Genomic DNA, 26589 nt, shown 5'->3' with positions numbered 1-26589 from the left:
GAAGGTTCTGGGGGAGCGACGGTCAGGCGCAGGGCCTCGAGACTGCCCAGGCGCCGGGCGCCCGGGAACGCGAAAGTCCTGAGCAGGTTGCTGAGCAGGTCGCTGAGCCGGCCGCTGAGCCCTCTGCCGACCTCTAGGGTAAGCTGGTGGCTGCGAGCGGTACTGCGGGGCACCCAAAGAACCCCCAGCCCTGCTGGGAGCGGGCACTCTCCTTTGGAGACCAGCGAGCTGCTGCCTGGTCTGCCCAGCTTGGACCGTGCGCTGCAGCGCCTCTATCGCTGCCGACCCAAACAGCTCTCCTGGTTCCACCGGAACACTACGGAGAATTTTTTTGCACGTCTCCGTCAGAGGTGACTGCGCCATCCAAACCTGCCGGCGAGTCTGGACCAGGGTGGACATCACCCGTCCCAGCTCTCTCGACATTAGGGCAAAAGCCTGCAGTGACGCGTCGCTGAGGCTGCTGACCGAGGCGTCCAGTGGAGCCTGGTGCAGGGAGGTCGAGAGGGCAAGCATCAGGTGGGAGAGAGAGTTGCCGATACGACCCATGCGGGCCGCTGCATCGTATGCTTTGGCAAGCAGATCATCCGTAGCCCTACACTGGGGCCTAGGACATCTGGCGTCCGGCCTCAAAGCCTCGTCCGGAGCCACTATTAGAGAAGCAATAGTAGGCTCCACAGATGGCATGCGGCCCAGACCAAACCTCGGCGCATCCTGCATAGCTGCCAAGGTTCTTGCGTCCGATGTAGGGTGGGAGAGGGCTTTAGAGTCCCTCCAGCATGCATGCAGCTCCCTCAGATATTCCTCTGAGGGCGGCACAGACAAGGTGGCAGGGGCTGGACTGCGCCTGAAAAACGCGCTCGCCGGGGCCGAGTCCGCCTGAGGGACGTCGAGCTGTAAGCGGGCTAGGGCCATGCGAATGATGGCCCCCATTAAGCCGTCCTCCGTCTCCAGTGAGGAACCGTGCCCTGAGGAACGGGAGCCCATCCCTGAGACCTGTGAGGCATCTTCCTCAGGGTCATTAAACTGAGTAGCTGAAGCTGCCACCGAAAGAGCGTCATCCTGCTCTGAGAACTGCACGCTCTCAGTGTGAAGGGGAGGTGCATCCGTCTCCCCCACGTCCACACACTGCTTCTGTAATGCCAGGCTCAGAAGTGCTTTCATCTGGTTTAGCTCAGTTGTCAACCGATCCACCTTGGAAGAGAGTCCGCTGCTTTTCTTAGCTCTCTTCCTGAAGGAGGCGCCCTCGGTCTCTGCCGCCGGGCGCTTTGGACGGCTGGTTTGGGCTGGGGGCAACGATTCTGATGGGGTGAGAGCATCGCCCAACTGTTGCCCCACCTCCGCCAGTCTAGCCAGCCTCACCGACCGGGGCATGAAGCTGCAATTCATGCACGGGTCATCTGATAGGCCCTCCCTCAAATGCTCGAGGCCAAGGCAAGAGGGGCATAGATCATGGCCATCATCAGGCTGAAGAGAGGCCATACAGGCATTACAACAGTGTGATGCCATCATGGTGATGTCCAGTCGCAACAGTTTACTGGGAGCGGGAGCGAGAGCACTGCCTTCACCAGTAACACTCTTGTCTTACACGGCACAGGCTGGTACACTATTTAGCTCGAGCGGGAACGCCACTGCTAACTAGAAACACAGCTTTTTTTTTTTTTTTTTTACTGAAACCCACTTAGCTTGAGCGGAACGCTACTGCTAATAATTGAAAAAACACAGCCCGAGCTGGAACACTTAGTGTTTAGCTTGAGCGGAAACGCTACTGCAAAAACAAAAGAAAACACAGCAATGGCTGGAGCTTAGCTTGAGCGGAAACGCTACTGCTATGAGAAATTTAATATTTAGCTTGCGCAGAACACTGCTGCTAACCAAACTGAAAACCACCGTTCACAGGTGGAACAAACAAAATGTATTGGGAGTATGGGCGAACCGCCGTCCTCACCAGAAAAGTTGAACTGAAAACCACAGCTCGCAAGCTGGGAACTTAATATTCAGTTTATGCAGAAACACTGCCGCTAACAAACTGAAAACCACCGTTTCACAGGTGGGAAACTTAATATTTAGCTCTGCAGAACACTGCCGCTAACCAAACTGAAAACCACCGTTTCACAGGTGGGAACTTAATATTTAGCTCTGCAGAACACTGCCGCTAACAAACTGAAAACAAATTAAACGTACTGGGAGTATGAGCGAATCGCTGTCCTCTACCAGTGCCTACCGTGGGGATACCGACGCTTCGATCCACGGAGATCCGTGAGCCAGTCACAGCCCTTGGAGGGCGAACACTCCGCACTCCGACCGGTGGTCGCAAGGCTGCACACAACTGGCTGCAGCGTTACAATGATCCAACAATACAAATCCAAGATCCAAATCTTCAAAACAGATGTTCGTGCGAGTAGCAACCGCACACCTGCTGCAAGCGAGAAGAAAAAAGGAAAAGAGCCGCGGATGACACCGGAAGATATAGACAAGCCGGCGTCACGCGGGGGTCACGGGTGACTTTGTTGGTATAGGTACTCGGCCTGTGCAAGCGCGAGACGAAGATATTCAGTGCTTAAAGCACCGCCTCTGGCGGTCAGGAGGGATGAAATAGAACACCACTTACTGAAATTGATGAAGTCGTTTTTATTAATCATTTTCTTCTAACAAGTTAAGGATGATAGTTATTTTAGTTTTCTTTGACTGTGTTTGAACTTATAGTTTCTTATCAATAATTTATTTTTAATATTGATAATAATGATTTATTCTTATCAAAAGTGTGGAATTGTAATGGCAAATTATTGATCAAGTGTGTATTGATTGATTAATTATTAATTATGACAATTCTAAGATGTATTTTGTGAACTGTGTTCTTCAGTCATTGCAGGAGATTGCTGTACAGAATAGTTTCTGTGAGAACATGTAAGTTCCTGTGGGAACCTGTGTCTTGTTTTGGGAAGTGTCTAGAGAACATGTGAGTTCCTGTGGGAACCTGTGTCTTGTTGTGGCTCTAGACTGGATTTGTTATGTATTCTGGTGAACATCAGATTAACTATGGACGTCATGGAGAAGTACTGAGTTGGAGGGAGGTGCAATGAACTGCCCTCCACGATGAGGGGCGGGCATCGATAGTTTCAGTATATGATGTGATGTAAACAATAATTCGGGGCTCTTGTATCGTCAAATGTAGATGAGAGGAGACCTCCGTGCACGGAGAGATGATTGTGGAAATAAAAAACCTCCTATGAACATTTAAAACGGATATCTCATTATTGATGAATCAGCAGAGCATTCCAGTGGATTTTTCCTCCACATAGTCCACCCTAATTTAAAATATGAGTGTTAGTCCACCCTAATTAAAATATGAGTGTTAGTCCACCCTAATTAAAATATGAGTGTTAGTCCACCCTAATTAAAATATGAGTGTTAGTCCCACCCTAATTAAAATATGAGTGTTAGTCCACCCTAATTAAAATATGAGTGTTAGTCCCACCCTAATTAAAATATGAGTGTTAGTCCACCCTAATTAAAATATGAGTGTTAGTCCACCCTAATTAAAATATGAGTGTTAGTCCACCCTAATTAAAATATGAGTGTTAGTCCCACCCTAATTAAAATATGAGTGTTAGTCCACCCTAATTAAAATATGAGTGTTAGTCCACCCTAATTAAAATATGAGTGTTAGTCCACCCTAATTAAAATATGAGTGTTAGTCCACCCTAATGAAATGGTTCTATTCCTTTTTAACTAATAGACCTCAACAAGGGAAGGTCAACGGGTCATTGTCAGAGACCACATACTGTAACACAGAGACACCACAAGGCTCCACATCTTCACCAATCCTCTTCATACTGTAACACAGAGACACCACAAGGCTCCACATCTTCACCAATCCTCTTCATACTGTAACACAGAGACACCACAAGGCTCCACATCTTCACCAATCCTCTTCATACTGTAACACAGAGACACCACAAGGCTCCACATCTTCACCAATCCTCTTCATACTGTAACACAGAGACACCACAAGGCTCCACATCTTCACCAATCCTCTTCATACTGTAACACAGAGACACCACAAGGCTCCACATCTTCACCAATCCTCTTCATACTGTAACACAGAGACACCACAAGGCTCCGCATCTTCACCAATCCTCTTCATACTGTAACACAGAGACACCACAAGGCTCCACATCTTCACCAATCCTCTTCATACTGTAACACAGAGACACCACAAGGCTACACATCTTCACCAATCCTCTTCATACTGTAACACAGGGACACCACAAGGCTCCGCATCTTCACCAATCCTCTTCATACTGTAACACAGGGACACCACAAGGCTCCACATCTTCACCAATCCTCTTCATACTGTAACACAGAGACACCACAAGGCTCCACATCTTCACCAATCCTCTTCATACTGTTCACCAATGACTGCAGGAAAGTATTCCCCAATAAGCATATTTTATAATGTGCAGATGATACAGTGATCCTGAGCCTCCTCCACAAAGACACAGATCCCTCCGTGTACCACAAGGAGATAGACACATTTGTCACATGGTGCGACACCAACCAGCTCATTTTAAACACCACCAAAACACAGGAAATAATCTTCGACCCAAGGCAAGTAACCAGCCATGAGCCAGTGGTCATCGAAAATCAGGTAATAATCCAGGTGTCCTCATATAAATATGTAGGCGACGTGCACATTGACAACCTTCTCTGCTGGAAAACACATATTGACAAACTGTGCAACAAACTGTTTTAAGACTGCTGAGGCTGTATGGCGTGAGCAGCCAGATCATGCTGCTGTTGTACCGAGGGAGCGACGCTAGAGAGCGTGATCAGATTCAGACTAACAGCATGGTTTGGCAGCCTTACTGTTCCACTGAAAAGCAGGCTGGCCAGCATGCACAAGGCGGCCATGAAAATAATAGGTAAGAAAGAGTATGAGCCAATAGAAAGACTCTATGAGCAGGCAGTAATCAAACAAGCTAAACAAATCACTGCAGACCCAAAACATCCCCTCTTCTGAGATTATGAATCTCTGCCATCAGGCATGGGATTCACAAACCGCTTGAAGCTCTCTTTTGTCCCGGCCTCCATCAAGTTGCTGAACACCAAACCCTGAGCCTCCATTTTGTCATTGTAATTGTCCTGTTACTACAGTAGGTGGTGGTGATGTTTGTTTACGGTATTCTTTATTTTCTGTCTGTTGAAGCCCTACACAGCCTACTATGTTAATGCTTCCTTGTATTGTCTGTCTGTATTGTTATCTAAGAAGCAACAGTGTATATGCTCATGACAAACCCCCCCCCCCCCCAGGAGACAAATAAAGTGTAACATAACATAACATATGTTCCCAGTGCACCAGGCCTGTCTGCAATGAAGACAACATGAAGTTTTCCTTTGTGTCCCATATGCACTGAAGTGATTTTTAAGTGATTTTGTTTACATTTTTTTGTCACATTAACCACTATTCAATATTACACTACAGTTACATTGCAGCCTTTGCAGGTACACTATAGTTCAATTTTAGTGTTATCGGTTATAGATTATGTATAAACTATGTTGTGACAAATGAAAATATTTGAAATATGAAATAATGTTTGGTCCAAATCATTGCTAAAATATTTATTTGAACAACATTATTATTACAGTCTGTCATTGGCTTGTTTTTAATCATACTTGCCTAAGTCGTTTTTTGAGCCATGTGTGGAAACTTGATGTAGTACCACACAAACTTGTTTTTTTTTATAATGTAACAAAGTAAACATGTAAATAATGATTTGTTGTAATGAAAAACATGATATTTAATGAATACTTTGGACATTATTGATGAAATAAATAGTTTTCAAACTATATAGCAAAGAAACCCTCAATCATGCATGAAACTACATAGGAAATGAAGCCTTGGACGGCATCACAGTACCTGTCCATACACCTTGGGCATGGCTGAATCAGCGGTGTGTCGGCGGTGTCTGTGCCTCTGCAGCCCGTCTCCAGCAGCCCTGCCCGGGGCCAGCCTTCCAGACGATGCCTCCTCCTGTGCGGTGACCGTGAAGAAGCCTCTGTTCTGGGGTAGGATGTCACGCTGACCCGGGGGAAGGCGCAGGCTGTTGGCCCTGGCTCCAGCAGCAGCGCAGAGGAGCAAACACACACACACACGCGCACACACACACGCGCACACACACACACACACACACACACACACACACACACACACACACACACACACACACACACACACACACACACACACACACACACACACACACACACACACACACACACACACACACACACACACACACACACACACACGACAGCATCTTGTGTGTCTTGTCTGTCGCCATGTTTGTTTATGTTTGGCTCAAGGAGGGAGGAGGTAACCTCGCGTCACCAGGCTCTTCGGGAGGAGGAGGGAACGCGGAAGAGCGCCTTCTAGCGCCCGTGACGTGATGATGCACCTGTTGCTGCGTTCAAGTCCGATGAGAAAGTCAGGAAAGACTATCTTCCCACTGAAAATACTGTTCTGTTCACCCTATGTGTTCACCTCAGCTTTCAGCAGAGATGAGATGAGAAAATTACACACATTCTTTATTTAAGTAGAAATACAGTTAAAGTAAAAAAGTACTGGCTCTGAAATGTAATAAAGTATCAAAGTAAAAAAAAAACACACTGATACAACCTGAAGTCACCCTATATGACAGGATTCCCATACACACAGCCTTGCTTTGTCAACTGCAGCCTATTTGTGGGCTGAGTTTGTACAATTATTGGTTACTGCTATAACTTTGTTGTGTTCAGAAATGTCCTGTCATATAATTTTAATTCGGAGTGCCTACTGGGGTCCTACCTACTTAGATCGTGAGTGATGATTGGTTGAGTTATCTATCTAGGTCAGTGGTCAGCCAATCAGAGATACAGTCATTGGTGGGCTCCTTAACGCATCACTGTTGCACCTGCAGCGCGGAAAATTCAAGCGGACAAACCGGACGCGGACCATCAACGGTAGGCTACATTAAATACAAAATACCGGTATATCCTTTTCCAACAACAATATAACGTTCTGTTTTCTCACTGTTTGTAGAACAGACAAACTGCTAGAATGTGCAGCAGGCTTCTATTGTTAGCTCAGCTAGTTTAGCTAATGCCAGCTAGACATTAGCTTGTCAGGCAAGCTTAGCCATTCTTAGCTAACGTTAGCTATCAGTGATGCGAGTATACAGGAAAAAACTAGCTAACGTTACCTTATCTGTAAAGGGGAGATCCACAAAAACCAGACACGCTTAGGTAACAGTTTGATTTCTGCTTTGGCGGAGTGATATAGGGAAGCACAACTCAATAATTGGCGTGACTAAAGTAATGAGTGATGCTACTCTAGCATACGCTGCTAGCAGTGATGCTACTAGCAAGCTGAAGATGTGTTTGCAATCAGTGGAGGGTGGACGGGCACGCCGTTAGTTTTGGGCTCTGGCTCTCCAGAGTCGGCCCTCCTCCGACACAGGTGCCATCACTTGCTGTCATCAGTGGTCCCCCCTAATTCATCATACATACAGCATCACTCACTACACTCATTTCAGTGGTTTCTGCCTTTATTTCTTCTGCCACGGATGCTTTTAGTTTTGGAGTACCATGGGTTCAAGTTACATTGTGATTCTGTGGTACAAACTTATCATTCACAGCCGTTACAACAACATAATCTTAATCATAATCTTATTTCAGCTTAATTTATCGTATTTCTTTCTAGTCAATCACAGTAAAGATGGCTATCGCACACACACACTTTGCCCTCAGTTGGCTGCATGTATGTTTAACGTTAGATGATTGGAGTGAGCCAGACTGTGCAGTGTTCTAACTCTTCATTTGCTGTTAGGTAACACAACATGTCATTATACGGGAAGTTGGTGGTGATCAGGAGGAGCGGAGGAGATGGATGTGAATTCCCTCTTACTGCAACATGCTTCATTGGAAGGTGAGTGAGATTAATGCAATACACTTTGAGAATTTAGTCTGGATGTCACCATGCACTCACCATTGTGATGTTTTCATTTTATTTTGGGTTTATCAGGGATGTAAACTTCATCTTTTTTCATTCCATAGGGCACTTAAGTGAATGATTTTGTGTCTGCCCTGGTATCTGTCACCTTTTTTTACTATGCATATCCATGACTTTGCACCCCTGGTTTATAGCCACTTTGATTTTAAACTAATTTTAAAGTTTGGAGGTGGGCTTCTAGTTGCTGACGTCACAGTCAGGAGCTGGAGCAGACGTAACGTGACGCTGCTACTGTACTCCGATATTCTCATACAGCAGTCAGGGTCACACAGCGTTCAATTCATCAATGAGTGGGAAACGCTGTTAAAAAAGCTCTCCTACCCGTATCCGACGTCCGATTGCAGATCCGAAGATATGATAAGTCATCCTACTGAAGCCAGTAATTTGACCGGCGCTGTTAAAATGATACTGCTGCGTGAAACAACCGTTTAGAAGCAGTCTTTGCACAGCCTGTGCCGTATTGAGGACAGGAGAAGCTTCCTAGTGCCGACAGGAACCTTGGGAGTTTGAGTATTTCATGACATGTTTTGCTTCTCAGGTGCGCTGGATTTGCGTTGATCACTGACAGCCGCCGTCTCCGTGTGACTGCATGTGTTGTTTGCTCGCCGTGTGCAAGCGGTGCACCATGATAGTGAGATCAAACACACCCTGCTGTAAATTCAGTGCAGGCTGTGGAAAGACTGCTTCTAAACGGTTGTTTCACGTTTCACGCAGCACGCAGCAGTATCATTTTAACAGCGCTGGTCAAATTACTGGCTTCATCATGTCTTCGGTTCTGCAATCGGACGTCTGATACGGGTACGAGAGCGTTTTGAACAGCGTCTCCCACTCATTGACGAATCGAACGCTGTGTGACCCTGACTGCTGTACGAGAATATCAGAGTACAGTAGCAGGGTCACGTTATGGGGCTAGAGCAGACGCCGACGTGCACTGTCAATGAAGAAGTCACTACTCTTTTGACAAAAACATCTGAAACACATTTTGTTCCTGTTCTTACACACAGTACCAACATAAATCATATGGCATAGAATTACAGTACTGTTTCTCTGGTTGTAGAAAATGATCTTGTCTTTTGATCAGATGTGATGAACAAGTCTTCTAAGTTTGTTTGTTGAACTGACAACTTGCTTCTCTCTGATCTCATAGGACACCTGATTGTGATATTTGCCTTCACAATCCTCAAGTCTCCATGGAGCATTGCAGAATTGAACTCAATGAAAATAAAGAGGTAACTACATATTGAACACTCACTGACATGAACCTGCCACAGGAGACATGTTTAAAGGATAATACCGGCTGTGTTCTTCCTGGTTCTGTCTGCACATGCACAAACTGATTTCACCAAGTAACAGTTGTTCCTGGACCAACATTTCTTCCTAGTATGGACCGGGAAAACCCCGCCCCCAAACTCATTTGATTGGTCGCCACCATTGCTTCGTCCTGAAAACATGTGGCAAGTAAAAAAGATGTGGTTAAGGTTAGGGTTTTCTTATCCAACGACAACCAGACCCAAACCCAAACCACATTGTTGTACTTGCCTAAACCTAATGTTTTATACAAATGTGTATGGTTCGACCGGGAGCCGAACCCCAGTTCTCAGATTAGATTATCCATTTAGCCATAGGACCGAGCTGCACTTTTTCCACACCCTAACCCTAATCTTAACCACATTTTTTCCTTGACGCACGTTTTAAGGAGCAATTGTGGCAACCAATCAAATGAGTTTGGGGCGGGGTTTCCCCAGCCCATACTAGGAAGAAATGTTGGTCCAGGAACAACTGTTACTTGGTGAAATCAGATCATGCGCCTGCACACATTCGGCACAGTTAAAGGGATAGTTGTGATTTTTTGGGGGATGTGGGCTTTTATGAGTTAGTCAGTGGCCTACACAGTACCCGCAGTAGAATGCACCCAGCGCACTCCCAGTTAGGAACAGCAGAGTAGCTCTGACAGGGAAACAGCTCTCTACTTCTCAGGAGGTAGCGCGGCTCGTCCACTAATCGCTTTGGATAAAAGAGGTCGGTGGTTCGATTCCCGCCTCCACCAGTCTGCATGCCGAAGTGTCCTTGGGCAAGATACTGAACCCCACATTGCTCCTGATGGTGTGCCAGCACCCTGCGTGGTAGCCTGCCACCATCAGTGTGTGTGAATGGGTGAATGTACCTACTGATTGTAAAGCGCTTTGGATAAAAGTGCTATATAAATGCAGGCCATTTACCATTCTGTGAACAGGGTCAAAGAATGTATATTGATAAAAAGTGACACTTAATTGATCGCTCCATTGCAACATCAGTGTGCAGCAGCAGAGCTACGCTTACGCCATCTTGGCCCCTAAGGAGACTAGTTAAACCTGTCTTTCTATGGTAAAAACAGCATCCAGTAAAACGTCCCGCATACAAAAGTATCTCTGCCAGTTGAACAATGAAGACATTTAATAAATATGCATCTTATTCAAACTACTTATTTATTTGTTCAATCTATGGAAGAATCAAAGCAGAAACATGTAGCCTACATGTTTGTAAACATTCATTCTGAATTTCATTTATTGAATAACAAATACACCACTTTGAAATCATGGGTTCAGGTTTACAAATTAAATTTACTGATTTTTTTTGATTTTTTTTAAAGAAAACATACATTTATTGATGAAAGTCTGGCACCAAATGTCCTTATATAAAGCTGCATTACAGTTGCTGTAAAAATTCACTCACTACAACACTATAGCCAGACCATTTCTAGAATCCAAAAAAAACTAAAATATCAATGTAGAATTTGCAATCATGTATAAATCTACCCATAACAAACTTCAAGTAAATGTAAATTAATGTAAAAATGTAGCGGCTATAGGCCTGGGGAGACTGAACCTGGATAGAAAAGTTTTGTGATTCTAATTTGAGATTATAAATCTTCCACGTGATGTCAATGTTTGAAGCTATTGGATCTAGTTCAGTGGTTTCCAAACTTTTTTGGCTTCAGTATGCCCTTTCCCTGATTTCTGAATCCAACTACCCCGTTTACTCAACTGCAACATCCATCATATGCTATAGTTTTCTAAGCACAACAGGGTTTTCCTCAATTCAGAAGAAGCCATGCCGTTCATTTTTGCACAGTGTGAAAAACAAATTCCACAGACTTGAGAAATGCCCAAACTAGATCTGTCATAGCAAATGTGAGACATTCATTTATTTAAATGTATTATTATTATTTTGTCAACATTTCTGTTTTATTGTTATTTCATTTTGACAGAGTTGAGACTTTTCATATCAGTGCTGCATTGGTGCTAGCTCTGACAACACAATGCATTTTAAACATTAAGTTACTTTGAAGCTAGCTCTGACAACACTATGTATCTTAAACATGAAAAGTGGTAAATCTACTTGCATAGGGCATGCATTGCAAAATGAATAAATAGACTTGAACTCTAAATCACACCGGTATTCTCCTTTTTCAAGCTAAATGAACACAGCATATTGTGTATTTGAGATAACTGTTTCATTTCCGTTTCCCCCCCAGGTCATTCTAACCAATTTGAGCACAGAGCATCCAACGCGTGTCAACGGAGAGGATTTGGAGCAGTCTGAATGTTTGAAGCATGGAGATGTGATCACTGTCATTTATCGTTCTTTCAGGTTAGTTTTGCTCAATAGGTACAAAGTTTCAGAGTTCCTCTCACTATTGACATCAATTCTCTTCACCACAAAGTGACTTGACTCACATCAGTTTTGCCTTCTCAATAGTAATATGTTCCTGAACTGCCTGTACTTTTGGAAGTTGGAGATGTTACACCCCATTTATACACAATATTACTGGGGTAGCTTGGCTGAACGGACGTCTAGGTACCTGCTCTAGATTCCCCAATCCTGTAGTGTAGAGCTGCAGCACCGTCCTTTGGTGAGTCAGCCCATTGAGATAGATGGGGGGTTTTACCCCACTCGTGCACCAGCCGTAGTAACATTTTGTGGGCGTTCCCACACAGACCGACTCTATCTATAGTGAAGGAGTCACTGAAGTACAGTGTTTCCCATACATTGACACATTTATGGCGCAGTGCCGAAATGCACCAATGAGTGCCACATCATTTGACTGAGTTTTTTCCCCCCTCACAAAACTCCACATTGGTCTGCTGTGTCTCTCTCTCTCTCTCTCTCTCTCTCTCTCTCTCTCTCTCTCTCTCTCTCTCTCTCTCTCTCTCTCTCTCTCTCTCTCTCTCTCTCTCTCTCTCTCTCTCTCTCTCTCTCTCTCTCTCTCTCTCTCTCTCTCTCTCTCTCTCAAACACACAGGACAGCGGAGTGATTGAGTGATATCAGGGCCAATCAGAGGCAGAGTAGAACGGGTTAGATGTCGTTTTCAAGACATTTGATTGATTAAATGCATCATCATTCATTGAGATGCACGTGGGGGAGGCGGCCGCGTCTACTCGGAAAGTCCGCAACCAGGAAATCACATCACAGCGAGAAGAGTGTCTGCTCTCATACACCTCGGCGCGTCGACAGCGGTCGTCAGACTGCTTTGACAACACAGCTTGGGAGTCTGGGGAGCAGGGCTGCGTGTGTAATAGGGATGTTCATTTTGAACAATTTCCATAATCGAAAATCGGGAAAATGAACGATCGATTATCGATAGCGTAATAATAATATATATACATATATTGTTTTTTACTCTGATCTGGTAATAACGTTGCGCGTTCTCGGCCAGCTATAATGGCGATGCTGCTGTGTAGTAAGAATATCAGACACTAGCACTGTGGCCAGGTAAACAAAGTAACAAACATGTTACATGTCAGGTTACATGATGTAAGGCAATCGGCGTCTTCCAGCTTAGCTAAATATGTTTTGTTGCACTAAGTTACTTTTCCCCCTATCAGGACCATTTCTCTGCATACTTGCACTTTGTATTGTGTTTACATTTTAAATATATTCTTGTTGCACTATGTTACTTTTTACCCCTACCAGGACTCTAAGCCTGTATCATCTGGCAGGGGGACTAACAATGGAAATCAGTCTTGTGACTGCAATTGTCGTGCATTTACATTTTTTTTAAATGTTCATTAATGTACACCTGTCCCCTATCGAACAAATAAAATGAATTGACAGCACAAGAGTCAAATCAACAGGCCTGAGCCTCACTAAGGTCCGCAGACCGCTGGGTGTGTTTGTTTGTGTCCCCGGCGCATGCCGGTGTGAATTCCCCATGTTTAAAACAGTTTTGTTGGCACAAAGGCCCGTGCCCAGCCAGAAAACTAGAGACTATATGAAGCTCCACCTCACGTTAGTCGGCTGTGCAATGGAGTGGGGCGAGGAGGAACGAATTCCACCCAAACCTAGTCCTAGTTAAAAAAAAGAAGAAATCGATCAAAATTCCACATGATCGAATCAATTCCTTAACGATCAATTATCGATTTTCGATAATTGATGAACATCCCTAGTGTGTAACCAGGTTAAACATCGCTATCAGCCAGACACTGTTCGTTACACATCAAAGCAAGTCTGCCTAATGCTCGCTTTGACTGCCTGGCCCACGGGTGATGTAACTACTCCATGCATTGCGCTGAGCATTTTAAAGTATTTTAACTTTTAACAACCTTAGCACACTCACTGTAAAGATCTGAGCAGCCCTTCACCAAATGTGAAACGTTCTCTCTTTTAGAAGACTGGAGTGAACATGCAATGATGCCATCTAAATAGAGAGCCAAAGTCACTCCCTCTTCAGGCGTATATGAACCAAGGGATTTCATCCACCATTCATTTTCCCCATCTACATTTCGTAAAATTCTTGTAAAAAAATGTTTTACTTGGTCAAACCAAGCAATTCAGCTATATTTAGAATCAGAGACCATATAACATTTCACTCTGGTCAAAAATAAAAATGATACATTTTATTTATTTTTTGGTCATTTGGTCATTATGCATTTAATGAAAATAAAATTATCAAAATCTTGATGGCAATTTTACACCTGCCATGTTTGGTTTTGTCCATAATTCCACCTCTCCAGCTTGCCTGCTATGCACAGTGCACACACAATCAGATAAGATCACAATGCGGACCGCATCCAGACATGAAGAACACATCTAAATACCAGGTGTAAATGCAAAGCAAGTGATCGGACAATATGCGATATCATTATCCCGATAGCGTATCCAGATACAGAACACATTTGAACACTAAATGTGAATGAGACCATTAACATTTTGTTATTCATTGCCATTTCAGGTTTGAGGGCCCTCCAGCACCCACACCAAAGAAGACGCCTTCAGTAGCCGGCAAAACTGAGACATTCAAAGTAATTAATTTGTTATTATCAATCGATCTATAAAGCATTGTGTACTGCTCTGCACCTTGGATATGCCCTACAACCCTGATCAATCAGATTGTGTATACATGTGCATCATTAGTGTGTGCTAATCACAATGTGCTGACACCTAGGTTCTGCAAGATCAAGTGAGCGACACCACTGCTGCTGAGGTGGGAGAAAAGAGGATATCTGAAGTGTCCACAGGTGAGTCTATTTGTGATTGGTGGGGGGGGGGGGGGGGTTGTTTTCTGTCAGTGGTTAGACTGGTAAGACTAAAAAATATCATCAGAATCAGAATTATTTTATTTGCCAACATATCTAGGCTACCCATATCTAGGCTACCCAACCTAGCATTTGAAATGCTATTGCTTTATAATGCATCTTATGTCTTATTTAGTCTTAAATGGTATTGCAGTGTATTGATGTACAATAATCATCTTTTCAATTCATTCTTCAGAAAAATGTGAGACGGCCAAAAAACGTAAGAGAAGTGGAGAACGTGGAGAACTTGAAGCAAGTCCACGACTGAAGAAGAAGCGGGTTTCATTTGGAGATCACCTGATCCCAGAGTTGCCTCCTGACTCTCCGGCTCCACCACGAAGCCTGCGCCTCAGACCAGCTTCTGCCATTGGCCTGATAAAGGTAAGATTATGTTGGGTTTTACCTCCCACATTGTAATTTTAGTGCAGCCTTTATTTATTTATTTATTTATTTATTTAATGGATTTTGATCTCCATAGGAATTCCAACTTGAGCATCCAGCCCTTGCCAGCCCAAAGGTGAAAAGTCCAGCAAAAGCAACGACGCCATCACCTAAGAAGTCCCCAAAAGCTAGGAGGACCCCTTCTCTCAAGACTCCATCACCTGGGAAGATATCAAAAGGTACACAGTAGAGATGCTCGGATGAGCTTTTATGCCACCCTAATCCGTGTGTGTGCATGAACCGTCTGCCCGCCATAAATCCGCGCAAATTATTTCATGCTATTTATAGATCCACGCCCGCCATGCACCCGACATTTCACAATGCTATAAATGAGCGATTTGGGTAGATGAACTTACTGTTTCTTTGTGAGTCTAACCCTGACTGAGGTTCACTAGTTCCCATCCATTTTTCATCAGTGCCTTCAGTCTCAGGTCCAGAAGAGTCTGAAGTCTTGTCATCACTAGCTGGTTGTAAACTACTAGCTTGATCTAAGTTCCTGGCTGGTTCTGATACTCCACAGTCCTCTCCACCAAAGTCAATTTTATTGTCAATCACTACCATATGTACAAGACATACAGAGCATCGAAATTCCGTATCTCACCATCCACGGTGCACTCAATATACAGATAGGAGACAACACATGACATAAAATACGAAGATAAAATAGATAAAAAAACATACAATAAAATACTAAAATACTACCATAGGGGTCATAATAAGGTCACTGTAATCACTGTAATAAAAGTAAGATAGTGCAAATAGTGATGGCAGAAAAGTGCAATAAAATGAACAAAGCGACAGAATAGTTTTGCATAAAGTGACTGGTGCTGAGTGAGGATATGGGTTCAAGTCCAGACTGGGGGCAGAGGGAAGAGAGGGGAGTTGTACAATGAAAAGTTAACAGTCCAGACTGGGGGCAGAGGGAAGAGAGGGGTGAGAGTTTAACAGCCTGACAGCCAGGGCTGTTAGCTAGTCTGGTGGTGCGGGCCCGGAGGCTCCGATATCTTCTCCCAGACGGAAGCAGGCAGAAAAGTCCATGAGAGGGATGGGTGGGGTCGCACACAATGTTAGTGGCTTTGCGACCCAGGCGAGTGTTGTAGATCTCCAGGAGGGAGGGGAGGGAGGCACCAATGATCTTCCCGGCTGCTTTCACGATGCGCTGCAGGGTCTTCCGGTTGGCGGCAGTGAGAAAAAATAATTAAACTTTTATTGCCTGCAAACGTTTCGGGCTGTTAACCCTTCATCAGTGCAGTAGCAAACAAATCAGGTATCACACAGGTGAACAGGTCAATGGGCCACTTCACAAAGGACTAACCCAATGAGTGAGCTGGAGCACACGAAGTCACTTAAATAAATTTAATAAAGGTACAAAACTGACGTTTCGACGCGCACTGCGTCTTCTTCAGAGTCAAAACACAGGTGACTATATCATGGCAGCACTGGCTCAGGTGTGGTTGATTGTCACCTCATTAACATAATTGATCATCAATTGCCTACAGTGCAATCTTCACTCAAAACCAGATCTGACAAGAATAGTTGTTATTAGTTAACAGTTATTAGTTGAGTTGAGTTGAGCGCGTTTTTTGATTTTTTGATACAGTGGTTTGGTTTGGTTGGTAAGATAAAGGTAGTGGTTTGGTTGGGACAGACAGAGAGAGAAACAAACACAGCTCCTAGCTCCCATATACTGATGATGATGATTTTTCTCCCTGCACTCCTCTCTCTCATTGGGTCTTTTTTTCTTCTTCTTTTTTAGATGAGAAGCTGAACGTCCCGGCAGAGCCCCGTGGTAATGATGAAGACTTGATGAAGGAGCACAAGAAGAAGAAGTGTGTTCACTGGGCTGAGGAAGACAAGCTCAAAGAATACTTTTACTTTCACCGAGATGAGACCGAGAGAGGTGAGCCATTTTCTAAATGAAAAGTTTCACTTGTTTTTTCTGGAACCTGCAGATAGCCATTATTCACACAATTCTTTTCTTAATGATGATGTTCCGCTCTTGTGCTTCACAGTCAACGTCAACAAGATCAAGGAGGACAAACCAGAGCTGATGATGGCCAGGCACAAGTTTGAGAGGGAATGTCGGCTGTATCACGACACCATGGAGGAGAGGGTCCCCTGGACGCCCCTCCGGCCCCTCACGCTCACCGGCAGCCTGGTCACCTCGGAGGCCAACAGCACCGAGACGCTGACCCAGAGGGACCGTGAGATGGACATCCTGCAGGAGATCTACCTCAGCAAAGAGAGGTAGGAGAGAGAGACGGACTCGTCACAATTTGACTAAAAACCTGGCATATTGACACGTTGAAGAAAATATTCTGTAGACTCTTTTGAATCAAAGAAATCACTCAGTAATAATCAATAATCAGGGCAAGCTTCAGTTTCTTGTAAATATAGTGAACAATTTGCATGAAGTTTTCAGTCCTGCAAACAGAACGATATAGAAGTGATTACAGCTTAAGAAAAGGGAAATATTATCAGACAACACAAATGACAAAATGTATTTGCTTTCCATGCAACAGACTGGAAACGTTGAACTTTTGGACACTTGTCTAACTTGTTTCCTGCTCCGTCTGTCCTCCAGTGTGCCTGACAGTCCACACGAGCCAGACCCAGAGCCCCATGAAGCCACGCCCCCCCGTCTCATCCCCCTGGATGAAGTCACTACACCAATGAACTCCACCATGATGGAGGAGGGCTACGTGGAGGCCATGGACGTCACGCCTCTGCAGAGCACCCAGGCCGAGGGCTCCAAGCTGCCGGCCGTCCTGACCAACCTCATGCGGAACCTGGGCACCAGGAACCCCCAAGCCGCCAACGTCTCAAACACTGTGGCTCCTCCCACTGTCAACGTGCAGGAGCTGCTCTCATCTATCATGGTACAGTAAATAAGATCCTTGTCATTTTAACTTTGAGGTGTTGTCAACAGAGGTTCTGCATGGCTGCATGGCAGCATGGCATTGGCAGCATGGCGCATGGCTTGAAATGTTTCCAGATTTTTGTCGACAAAGAAAGTATATGCAATAAAGAGCGATGGAAACCCATTTTGAATAGCTGTTTTTTCTGCCATTTCACATGTTGGCTTCAAATTGGCTAGGCATTTGGATGGAAGCATGGCTGTTGTTAGTTGTGCTGTGTTGATGATCATAGCTGTCTGTCCTCCAGGGTGATCGGGGGAACCAGTCGACTGAGGAACGCCGCAAGAAGCCGGACTTCTCCGACCAGACCAAACAGCTACTGGGCTCCCTGCAGCAGACCCAGAACCAGAACTGCCCTCCTCCACCAGGTAAACTCCATGGCTGCGCTCAAATTGTCCCCCAGGCATTAGCAAGTTATGTTGATCTTTTTTTTTATGAAGGGCCGAATTATGCCAAATTGTGAGTCGCTGTGCCGGCACAAGAGGGCTGCCATTATCAGCTTTCCTTTCTTAAAGGATGGTCCAGTCAGTGTATCCTCTGCTAAAGGAGCTAAATCAGGAAGCATTGAAGCTCCTTTCCTTAGCATTTAGACAAATCAGTTAGCAACCTTCCTAAACAAAAAAAAAAGACGACTATTTGACCACAGCCCATCTTTTCTCCCACCTGAGTCTGATGTCCACCTGCACTGCTTGATTTATTGTTGGAGGGTTTTAACATGTTTTCTGTTCTTTAGTGAACCCGGGTCTGCTGGGTCATGATGCTCCTGTGATCAACACCATGAGAGACATGAACATGCAGATGTCTATGAACGGCTACCGGCCCACCGCCACGCCCGGAGCCCCCCGCTTCAGCCACCCGCCTCCCCACCACGCGCCGCCCTTCACCGCGGGCGGGGGCCCTCGTGCGACGGGCGCCCCCCCGGCCCAGGGGGGCCGCAGAGACATAGGAGGAGGAGGCTACTGGGGTGGTGACATGAGAGGAGGAGCAGGACCCCACCGAGGAGGAGGCTTCCACAGAGGAGGGAGCAGGGGAGAGCAAGGCTTCAGAGGCCCCGTCCGAGGAGGACCCAGAGGAGGACGCATGAATGGTACCTTTTTGGTTGCTTTTTATCCAGTCCAGGTTAGGGCTGCACGAGGCAAAGCCTACTTCCTGCTTCAGCACTGTACCAGAGATTTTCATCCGCCATTTATTTCCCCATAGACATTTCGTAAAATGCTTATAAAAATAGTTCTACTTGTTCAAACCAAACGGTTCAGATATATTTCGAATTTGGAGAGACCATAGAACATTTCACTCAGACCAACACTCAGACACTTCAGACACTCAGACATTTCACTCAGACAACAGAGAAAAAATATTTTCTTTAAATCCGCGGTTTTTTACGTTTTGGTCAGAGTGAAATGTTATGCGGTCTCTCCTGTTCCTAAGTATATCTGAACCATTTGGTTTGACCAAGTAAAACTATTTTTATAAGCATTTTACGAAATGTCTATTGGAAAATAAATGGCGGATGAAAATCTCTGGTACAGTGCTGAAGCATGAAGTGACGTTTCACTTTGGCTCTCTATATTGCCAAGTGCAATATCCAAATCGCAGGAGCTGCAGTGATTTGATCAAGGTCAAATGTGTCACAACATCACATTAAATGAAGCATTGTGGTGCTACAGAGATGCCCCGGCTTATAAATCCTCTTCTCCAGGCGTGAGGGAACATGCATGTTTGGTTCAGACTCCAGTAAAAATCACATCACATTATACTAGAAATACCAGGCGCTTTGCGTGCTAATTTCTAGCTGCTCGCACAGCTCCCCCCGCTGAGCAACGAAGCAAATGTGCGACGCGCGGAACCGCCAGACACCTTATTATAAATTCTTTGAAGTGAAAATGAAATAGAAAAATTACCATTCCCACTAAAATCATATCGCATATCAGAATCAGAATCAGAAAGACTTTAATGATCCCCGGGGGGAAATTGGGACAGGTTACAGTAGCTCGCTCACAGAACACAAAATAGCATAAAACAAACAGTAGTAAAATGCTATAGTAAGCAAAAATAAGCAGAATAAGCAGAATAAGAACACAACATAGCATAGAATAAACAGTAGTAAAATGCGATAGAAGCAAAAATAAGCAATAAGTAGAATACGTCTAAAGTAAGCAAAATAAGTAGAGTAAGTATACATTACGTGCCAATTACCTTTATTGCACACTGGACTTATATTAAGTCGGCTTGCCCTTTACGTTACACGTGGCTCAGCCAGGCACAGTTAACCTATCGGCTGGCTCAGTCTCAGGGAGACTGAGCGTCTCCGAGGTGCTCTTTTAAGAGAGGCATTAAATAGACCAATGGCCACAGGAAGGAATGATTTCCTGTGCCTCTCCGTATTACATCTAGGTGGAATCAGTCTCTCACTGAACGTGCTCCTGTGTTTGACTAGCACGCCGTCGAGTGGGTGCGAGTCATTGTTCATGATGGAGCGTAGCCTGGACAACGTTCTCTTCTCTGACACCGCAGTCAGAGAGCCCAGGTCCAGCCCCACAATGTCCCTGGCCTTACGGATCAGTTTGTTGAGTCTGTTGGCGTCCGCTGCCTTCAGCCTGCTGCCCCAGCACACAATAGCATACAGGAAGGCACTAGCCACCACCGACTCATAGAACATCATACAACATAGCGCAATTGCAACATGTGTTAGTATAATCCCAATATTATGATGATGATGATGATTTGCATATCGTGCAGGCCCAGCTGAGGTGTGTCTGGTTATGCCTCGTGTCTGCAGCTGTTCTGACAGCAGGTGTATAGGTATGGCTAGAGATAGTAATTGTGTTCTGACAGCAGGTGTATAGGTATGGCTAGAGATAGTAATTGTGTTCTGACAGCAGGTGTATAGGTATGGCTAGAGATGGTCATTGTGTTCTGTGCGCTCAGGTGTATAGGTATGGCTACAGATGGTAATTGTGTTCTGTGCTCTCTTGACAGATATGTCCATGAGGCCTACGTTTCAACACTTGGTGATGAAGGGGAACTGCCCATATCGTGCTTTCTACCACCACCAACTTCACCAATACAACCACCAGTACAACCAGCAGCGTCAACACGGACACTAGGCCGCACGCGGTCGGCCATCTTGGGAAAGACTCCTTGAAGCGTTGCCTTTGGGGCGACCACTTCTGCTCCACCTACACGGTATTGGGACTTCTTCATGAAGACACGAGCAGGACGTCGGCCTTCTGTCAACTTCTTCCCTCCCTTGACCTGAAGCATTAAGCCAATTGCCAATTAAGCTACAATCGCCATGTCTCTCCTCACACACACACACACACACACACACACACACACACACACACACACACGTTCATCCAGTGATCAGTGATGGATTGTGTATTTTTATTGTGATCAGTTTTAACACACTGTAAATGCATCACACACTGAAAAATCAGCACTGAAATTCCACGTTTTCTATGAAAACAATTGACCTTTGTGTCTCTTGTGGGACTGTAAAAAGTCTTGTTTTTTGTTGCCTCCCGCTCCCAGTTTTAATTTTTTATTTGGATACAATGCTAATAATATATTTTTGTCAGTGTGAAATATTTGTAATGATGTATTTTGTACAGTGTAAATGTTAGGAAATAAATTGCTGTTTTACTGTTTTTTATTTGAGAGTGTCAGTAGCTTTTTGATGGATGTAGAAATAGATGTCCAATTCACATTTATAAGAGTAATGAACTAGAAACGGTTATTTGTAATGTAATTGTAACAATACCTTACAGATGTGTGTTTTTGGGCTTTTATTTTGAAGGTTTTGGGCTTTTGTTTCCAATTGAAGTTACAGCATACAATAATAAGAAAGGGATAGCATATACATAATGCTATACATTCAATGACAGAAATGTGTAAATTCAGTAGTAATTATAATAATAAACAGCTAAAACTAAAAATGAAAATAAAGGTAAAATCTCTAAACAACCCAGACACCCAACCACCCCCCACCCCCACTCACGCCTTGGGGATTTGTAGACACTGGGCATGACAGAGAAGTGACTTTCACTCTAAAAGACTATTGAAAAAAGATTCCACATTTCCAATGTGGGCACTTTCGCCCCGTGAACACAGGCTGTTGACAACTCCAGATAGCTTATCCACCTTATTTCTAGGACTAACAGTCGCTGTGACTTAAGTAGGCTGAATGTTATGAAGATAAATGTTACCATCTATCTATAGAGTATGAAATCATACCTTTAATTCATGGCCCTGTATGCTAGTGTAGAGTAGAGTAGAAAAGTTTATTTATGTGTCACTCCTCAATACAACAGCATAAAAACAATTTGGTACATACAACAAGTATTGTGGACCACTCACTAGGAGTTATGAGACACACACTTTAAAAATACAAAAAAGAAAAACAGTAGTGTACAATAAATCACATCAGATCAAATAAAAAATAAAAAAAGTAACAGCATACAGTGATCAGCTAATTAGATGCATGTCACTATCTAGTCACTAGATGGTGCCATCATACAGTCATACATACTGTGTCAACAGAGAATTACACTTGAGTGTATTGTAGACATAACCCCAGTGGTTCTCAAATTGTTTCACATGAAGGACCCCTAAAGTGAGAAAAATTAGACCACGGACCCCCATTTGATAGGATTTTGTCCCACGGTCCCCCATATGATAATAAGATTGATGCTTTTAGATGTTTTATTACAGAAAGTGTATAAAACCCATGACCAAAATAGTCATTGTGTTACTTATGAATGGAATTATAGTGAAAATAAATTACCCCCCTTTTGGCTGGGGACCCCCTGGAACCCCCTCAAGGACCCCTGGGGGTCCCCGGACCCCATTTGAGAAGCACTGCCCTCCCTAGAGTATAGACAATAAAACCGTTCACGCTTTTCCATTGTAGACATACAGTTCTATGGTGCAACATGGTAATTATGTATGTTTGCAGAGAGACAAAAATCAACACGGTTTGACTTTTTTTGAAGCATAGATAACGGTCTCTTGACTTGCAAGGACATTTTATCCAAATGCCAGCATTTTGACAGGGAGATATAAGAGTCAGACAAAATACATTATTAATATAACCTTTCTTATGAAGACAATGTATTCTCAAGTTTTGAAATCAGTGTTTCTTCTCTGGTTTTCTGTTTTAATACAGCAGTCGTGGTTGGATGTTATTTTCGTTCTGGTTCAACATCCTTCACTGTTTTGTTCTCATTTAGATATGGAGCTATGAAAGTGTTCATTCTCATCATAGCTCTCTTCTTGCTTGTGCTGGAAAATGACTTATCATCACAGCAGAGCTGTCGTCTGGATGAAAACAGCTCACCAGTCCATGGACTTTTGCCTTGATAATGTAGTGCTATTTCTAGCCTGCGGTGCAATTGTCCTTAATGAACCATTCTGTGGACTTCTCATCCTCTGCTTTGGTCTCTGTTTGCAGGAGCTTCTCCGGAGGTTAAATTGAAGGGCAAGGTTCAGTTATATACAGTATATATATCTCCCCTTAAAGGGGTGAGGAGATTGTAGCCTACAGTAAATAGGCCTACATTTCTTACTGTGCCATAGCCAGTGTTGGGGGTAACTCATTACAAAAGTAACATATTAGATGTAATATATTACTTTTAGCAGTAACTCAGTAATATAACTTATTACTTATAGGATTTCAGTAATATTATACCAGTTACTTTGTCAAGTAGCCTAAGTCAAGTTACAAATCGATAAAAAAAAAAAAATCAAAGCACCTATTTAAATAAAATCATTTCCTAATCAAACCGTGTGTTCTTATGCAAATAACCACTATAGATGACAATAACAAAGGAAATGATAACATTTTGAATTTTGGATTGTTTACACTGACTTCAAGACGGTTGAAATTATGTTTCGGGATGGTTCCGGGGCGGCGATGTCGTTCTGCTGCTGCTGTTGTTTTGGTGAAAGTAATCCAAAAGTAGTGTAATAAGTAACAAGTTACAGACAGTAATATTGTAAAGTAACTTATTACTTTACAATGAAAGTGACTAGTGATATGTAGTATATTACATTTTGAAAGTAACTTGCCCAACACTGGCCATGGCACAGAATTACCTGGTTACCTGGTTCACATTGTGTTTGGATTTCACAGGGAGTATTGTGGCCACCTTCAAGCACACCTCCCATGCTCAAATGCACCAAATGCCATTTTTCCCAGGAAGTAATGAGTGGGGACAAAATAAATCCATCCACACATCCAAACTCAAATTAAACATTTAAATGACACGCGTGGGTGGAATCGCTTTGAAAAGACAGGTGTAACCACGGTCAAAAACTCTCAAACAATTAGAGGAGCACTTGTATAAAGAATGGAGATACCGCTCACAGCTGAAAACACCCTCATGTTTTCTGTCACCACAACAACATGTGGGAAACCATTACCATCCTAATTAGAGAAGCAAACAGCTGGACACATCTGGATGGTGAAAGAGAACAAATAACGCTTTCCCCTCCTTTAACAATATCAATGTGCCAGACTGCCTCTTCTACATTCTGTGAATGCATATACAGTCTGTACTTCACACCCACTGTGAGCCTGGTCAAAGGCAAAGGTTGGAGGACGCTTCAGACCGGAGGAAGTTTGAACCAATCACCAATCACCTGCCTTTAGGTGGGACATCCGGGACGTCCCCCTATCGCATTATTTTACTCGCTCATTATTATTAGTTTCCCTTTCCGTTTTGACCAGGTTTTCCCAGCTTGAAGTAAAGTAAGTGGAAGCATTTGAAAATTGCAGGAGACAACCGTCTGTTTTAAGAGACTACTTGAGCCCTTGACCGTGTCCGTGACACGACTAGGGCCTGAAGCTTATGGGCAGTTAGGTTGTCACTAGTCTCTCTCCAGACTAAAATATTACGTTGAATCGCTGCGCTCCGCATACTACATAAATGAGTAATGTGCCACTTCACTGCCACAGCTGCTATCTGAGGGCAGGGTCTAGGGGTTTGAAATTGAATGAGTGACAGGTGATAGCACCAATGAGAGAGTGGTTCAAAATGCTCGATGTTGCAGGAGCCAGGCAACCAGGTGGGTTAGATGGGCGGTCTTAGGGTGGGTGGTCCTCCCTGATCGCAAAGTCGTTGACTTAAAAAAACAAAACACCCCCCCCCCCCATTTTTTTATCCAATTTTTATCCCCCATTAGTGCTAATTTTAATTTATTTATCCTGGTTGCTGCTCCACCCTCTGCTGATCTGAGGAGAGCTGAAACTGGCTCCATGCTTCCTCCGAGACATGGGCAGTAGCCAGCCGCTTCTTTTCACCTGAGAGGGGAAGCTTCACCGGTAGGACATAGCACGTGGGAGGATCACGCTATTCCAACGAGTTCCCCTCCCTCCGAACAGGCTGGGAAAAAAAAAATCGATATATCGATATTGAATCGATATTCATGTGAAGGAACAAGTATCGATACATAAATCCCAGTATCGATATTTCTAAATGCATTTTTTTTTTTTTTTAATAAACATAGGCTATAATATTATAGGCTGTGTGTGGTAGTTAAAACATAGTTTCAAGTTGACATTTATTTATGTTTGTAGTTGAAACAAAAACATAAATACTGTAGGCTACATGTGCATTGTGCATGCACCATGAGCCAGATGTACAGACCTCAAATCTGTTTGCACTATAATGTTTGTGAACTGGAAATGTTCATGAGCTGTATTTAATTTGATTTAATTTGATTCACAAAGCATTTATACTTTACACTGTTTACAACATGCTGCTGTTCAATGATTCTGTTCTATAGTGGAAATCTAAATTTGTTTGGCTTCTCACAGAAGACTAAAGAAAGAGACAGAAGACTGTAAAGAAAGATAAGATGTTGAATGACTATGTTGGTCATGTTTAAATAAAAAAGAATTACATGATGTAACTGCTTGCTTTATGGTTAATTCTTTATGTAAATATTAATATTTTTTTTAAATGCACCAGGTTAGAGGGTTCCTTGTACAATTTACAGCATTAGTTCTTTGAGAATATCTTCCATTATCAAAGCAAAACTGGTATTGTAACTAAAATATCGATATCGAATCGTATTGTATCGGAAATCATATCGACTTGGGACCTTGTGTATCGGAATCGTATCGGGAAGTCAGTGGCGATACCCAGCCCTACACACACACACACACACACACACACACACACACACACACACACACACATAGTGTGTAATTAATTTAAAACTAATGAATTTAAAACTAACCATACAAATGTACATGAACTGAGACAGTATTGTTGATTTTTTTAGATAGTTAATTAAGAGAAAACAATATTTGATTTCCTCAAATTGCCACAACAATAAGCAGGACACTGTAGGGATTTGAACCCCATTCCTGGTAACCCAGGCGTGCCAACCACCAGTGTCTTTGTGCTAAGCTGGGCTTTTTGAGGATATATGGACGGTAAAGCAAAACCTGCATTAGCAATAACATGAGTGTCAGCATTTCATACCGTCCAGGTGGAAACTGCTGCAGGGAAGAGCGAGGCCAGCACTGATGACCAAGAAGCAGGGGCTTCACCCATCACTGCCAGGTAGAACATGGCACTGGAGTCAGACAAGAGGAGAGAGAACACCATTACTTCAAATT

General features: G+C 43.7%; 1 protein-coding gene across 1 annotated transcript; it reads left to right on the top strand.

The window, feature by feature from the left end:
* Window positions 1–1507: 1507 nt before the first annotated feature.
* On the top strand, window positions 1508–21067 carry LOC310798131 (uncharacterized protein; the record flags this gene model as incomplete). Its single annotated transcript, XM_083660616.1, has 12 exons — window positions 1508–1598; window positions 4464–4608; window positions 5981–6066; window positions 6957–6999; window positions 14259–14328; window positions 14472–14544; window positions 16799–16942; window positions 17055–17289; window positions 17627–17921; window positions 18208–18328; window positions 18694–19047; window positions 20940–21067. 12 exons carry the CDS (start codon window positions 1508–1510, stop codon window positions 21065–21067), a joined length of 1785 nt encoding a protein of 594 aa, XP_083516742.1.
* Between the last annotated feature and the right edge of the window lie 5522 nt (window positions 21068–26589).

The sequence above is a fragment of the Poromitra crassiceps genome, assembly GCF_964638095.1.
Source record: "Poromitra crassiceps genome assembly, chromosome: 25".
NCBI lineage: Eukaryota > Metazoa > Chordata > Actinopteri > Beryciformes > Melamphaidae > Poromitra > Poromitra crassiceps.
The sequence above is the reverse complement of the archived record's forward strand: the minus strand, read 5'-3'. Positions and strand labels throughout refer to the sequence as shown.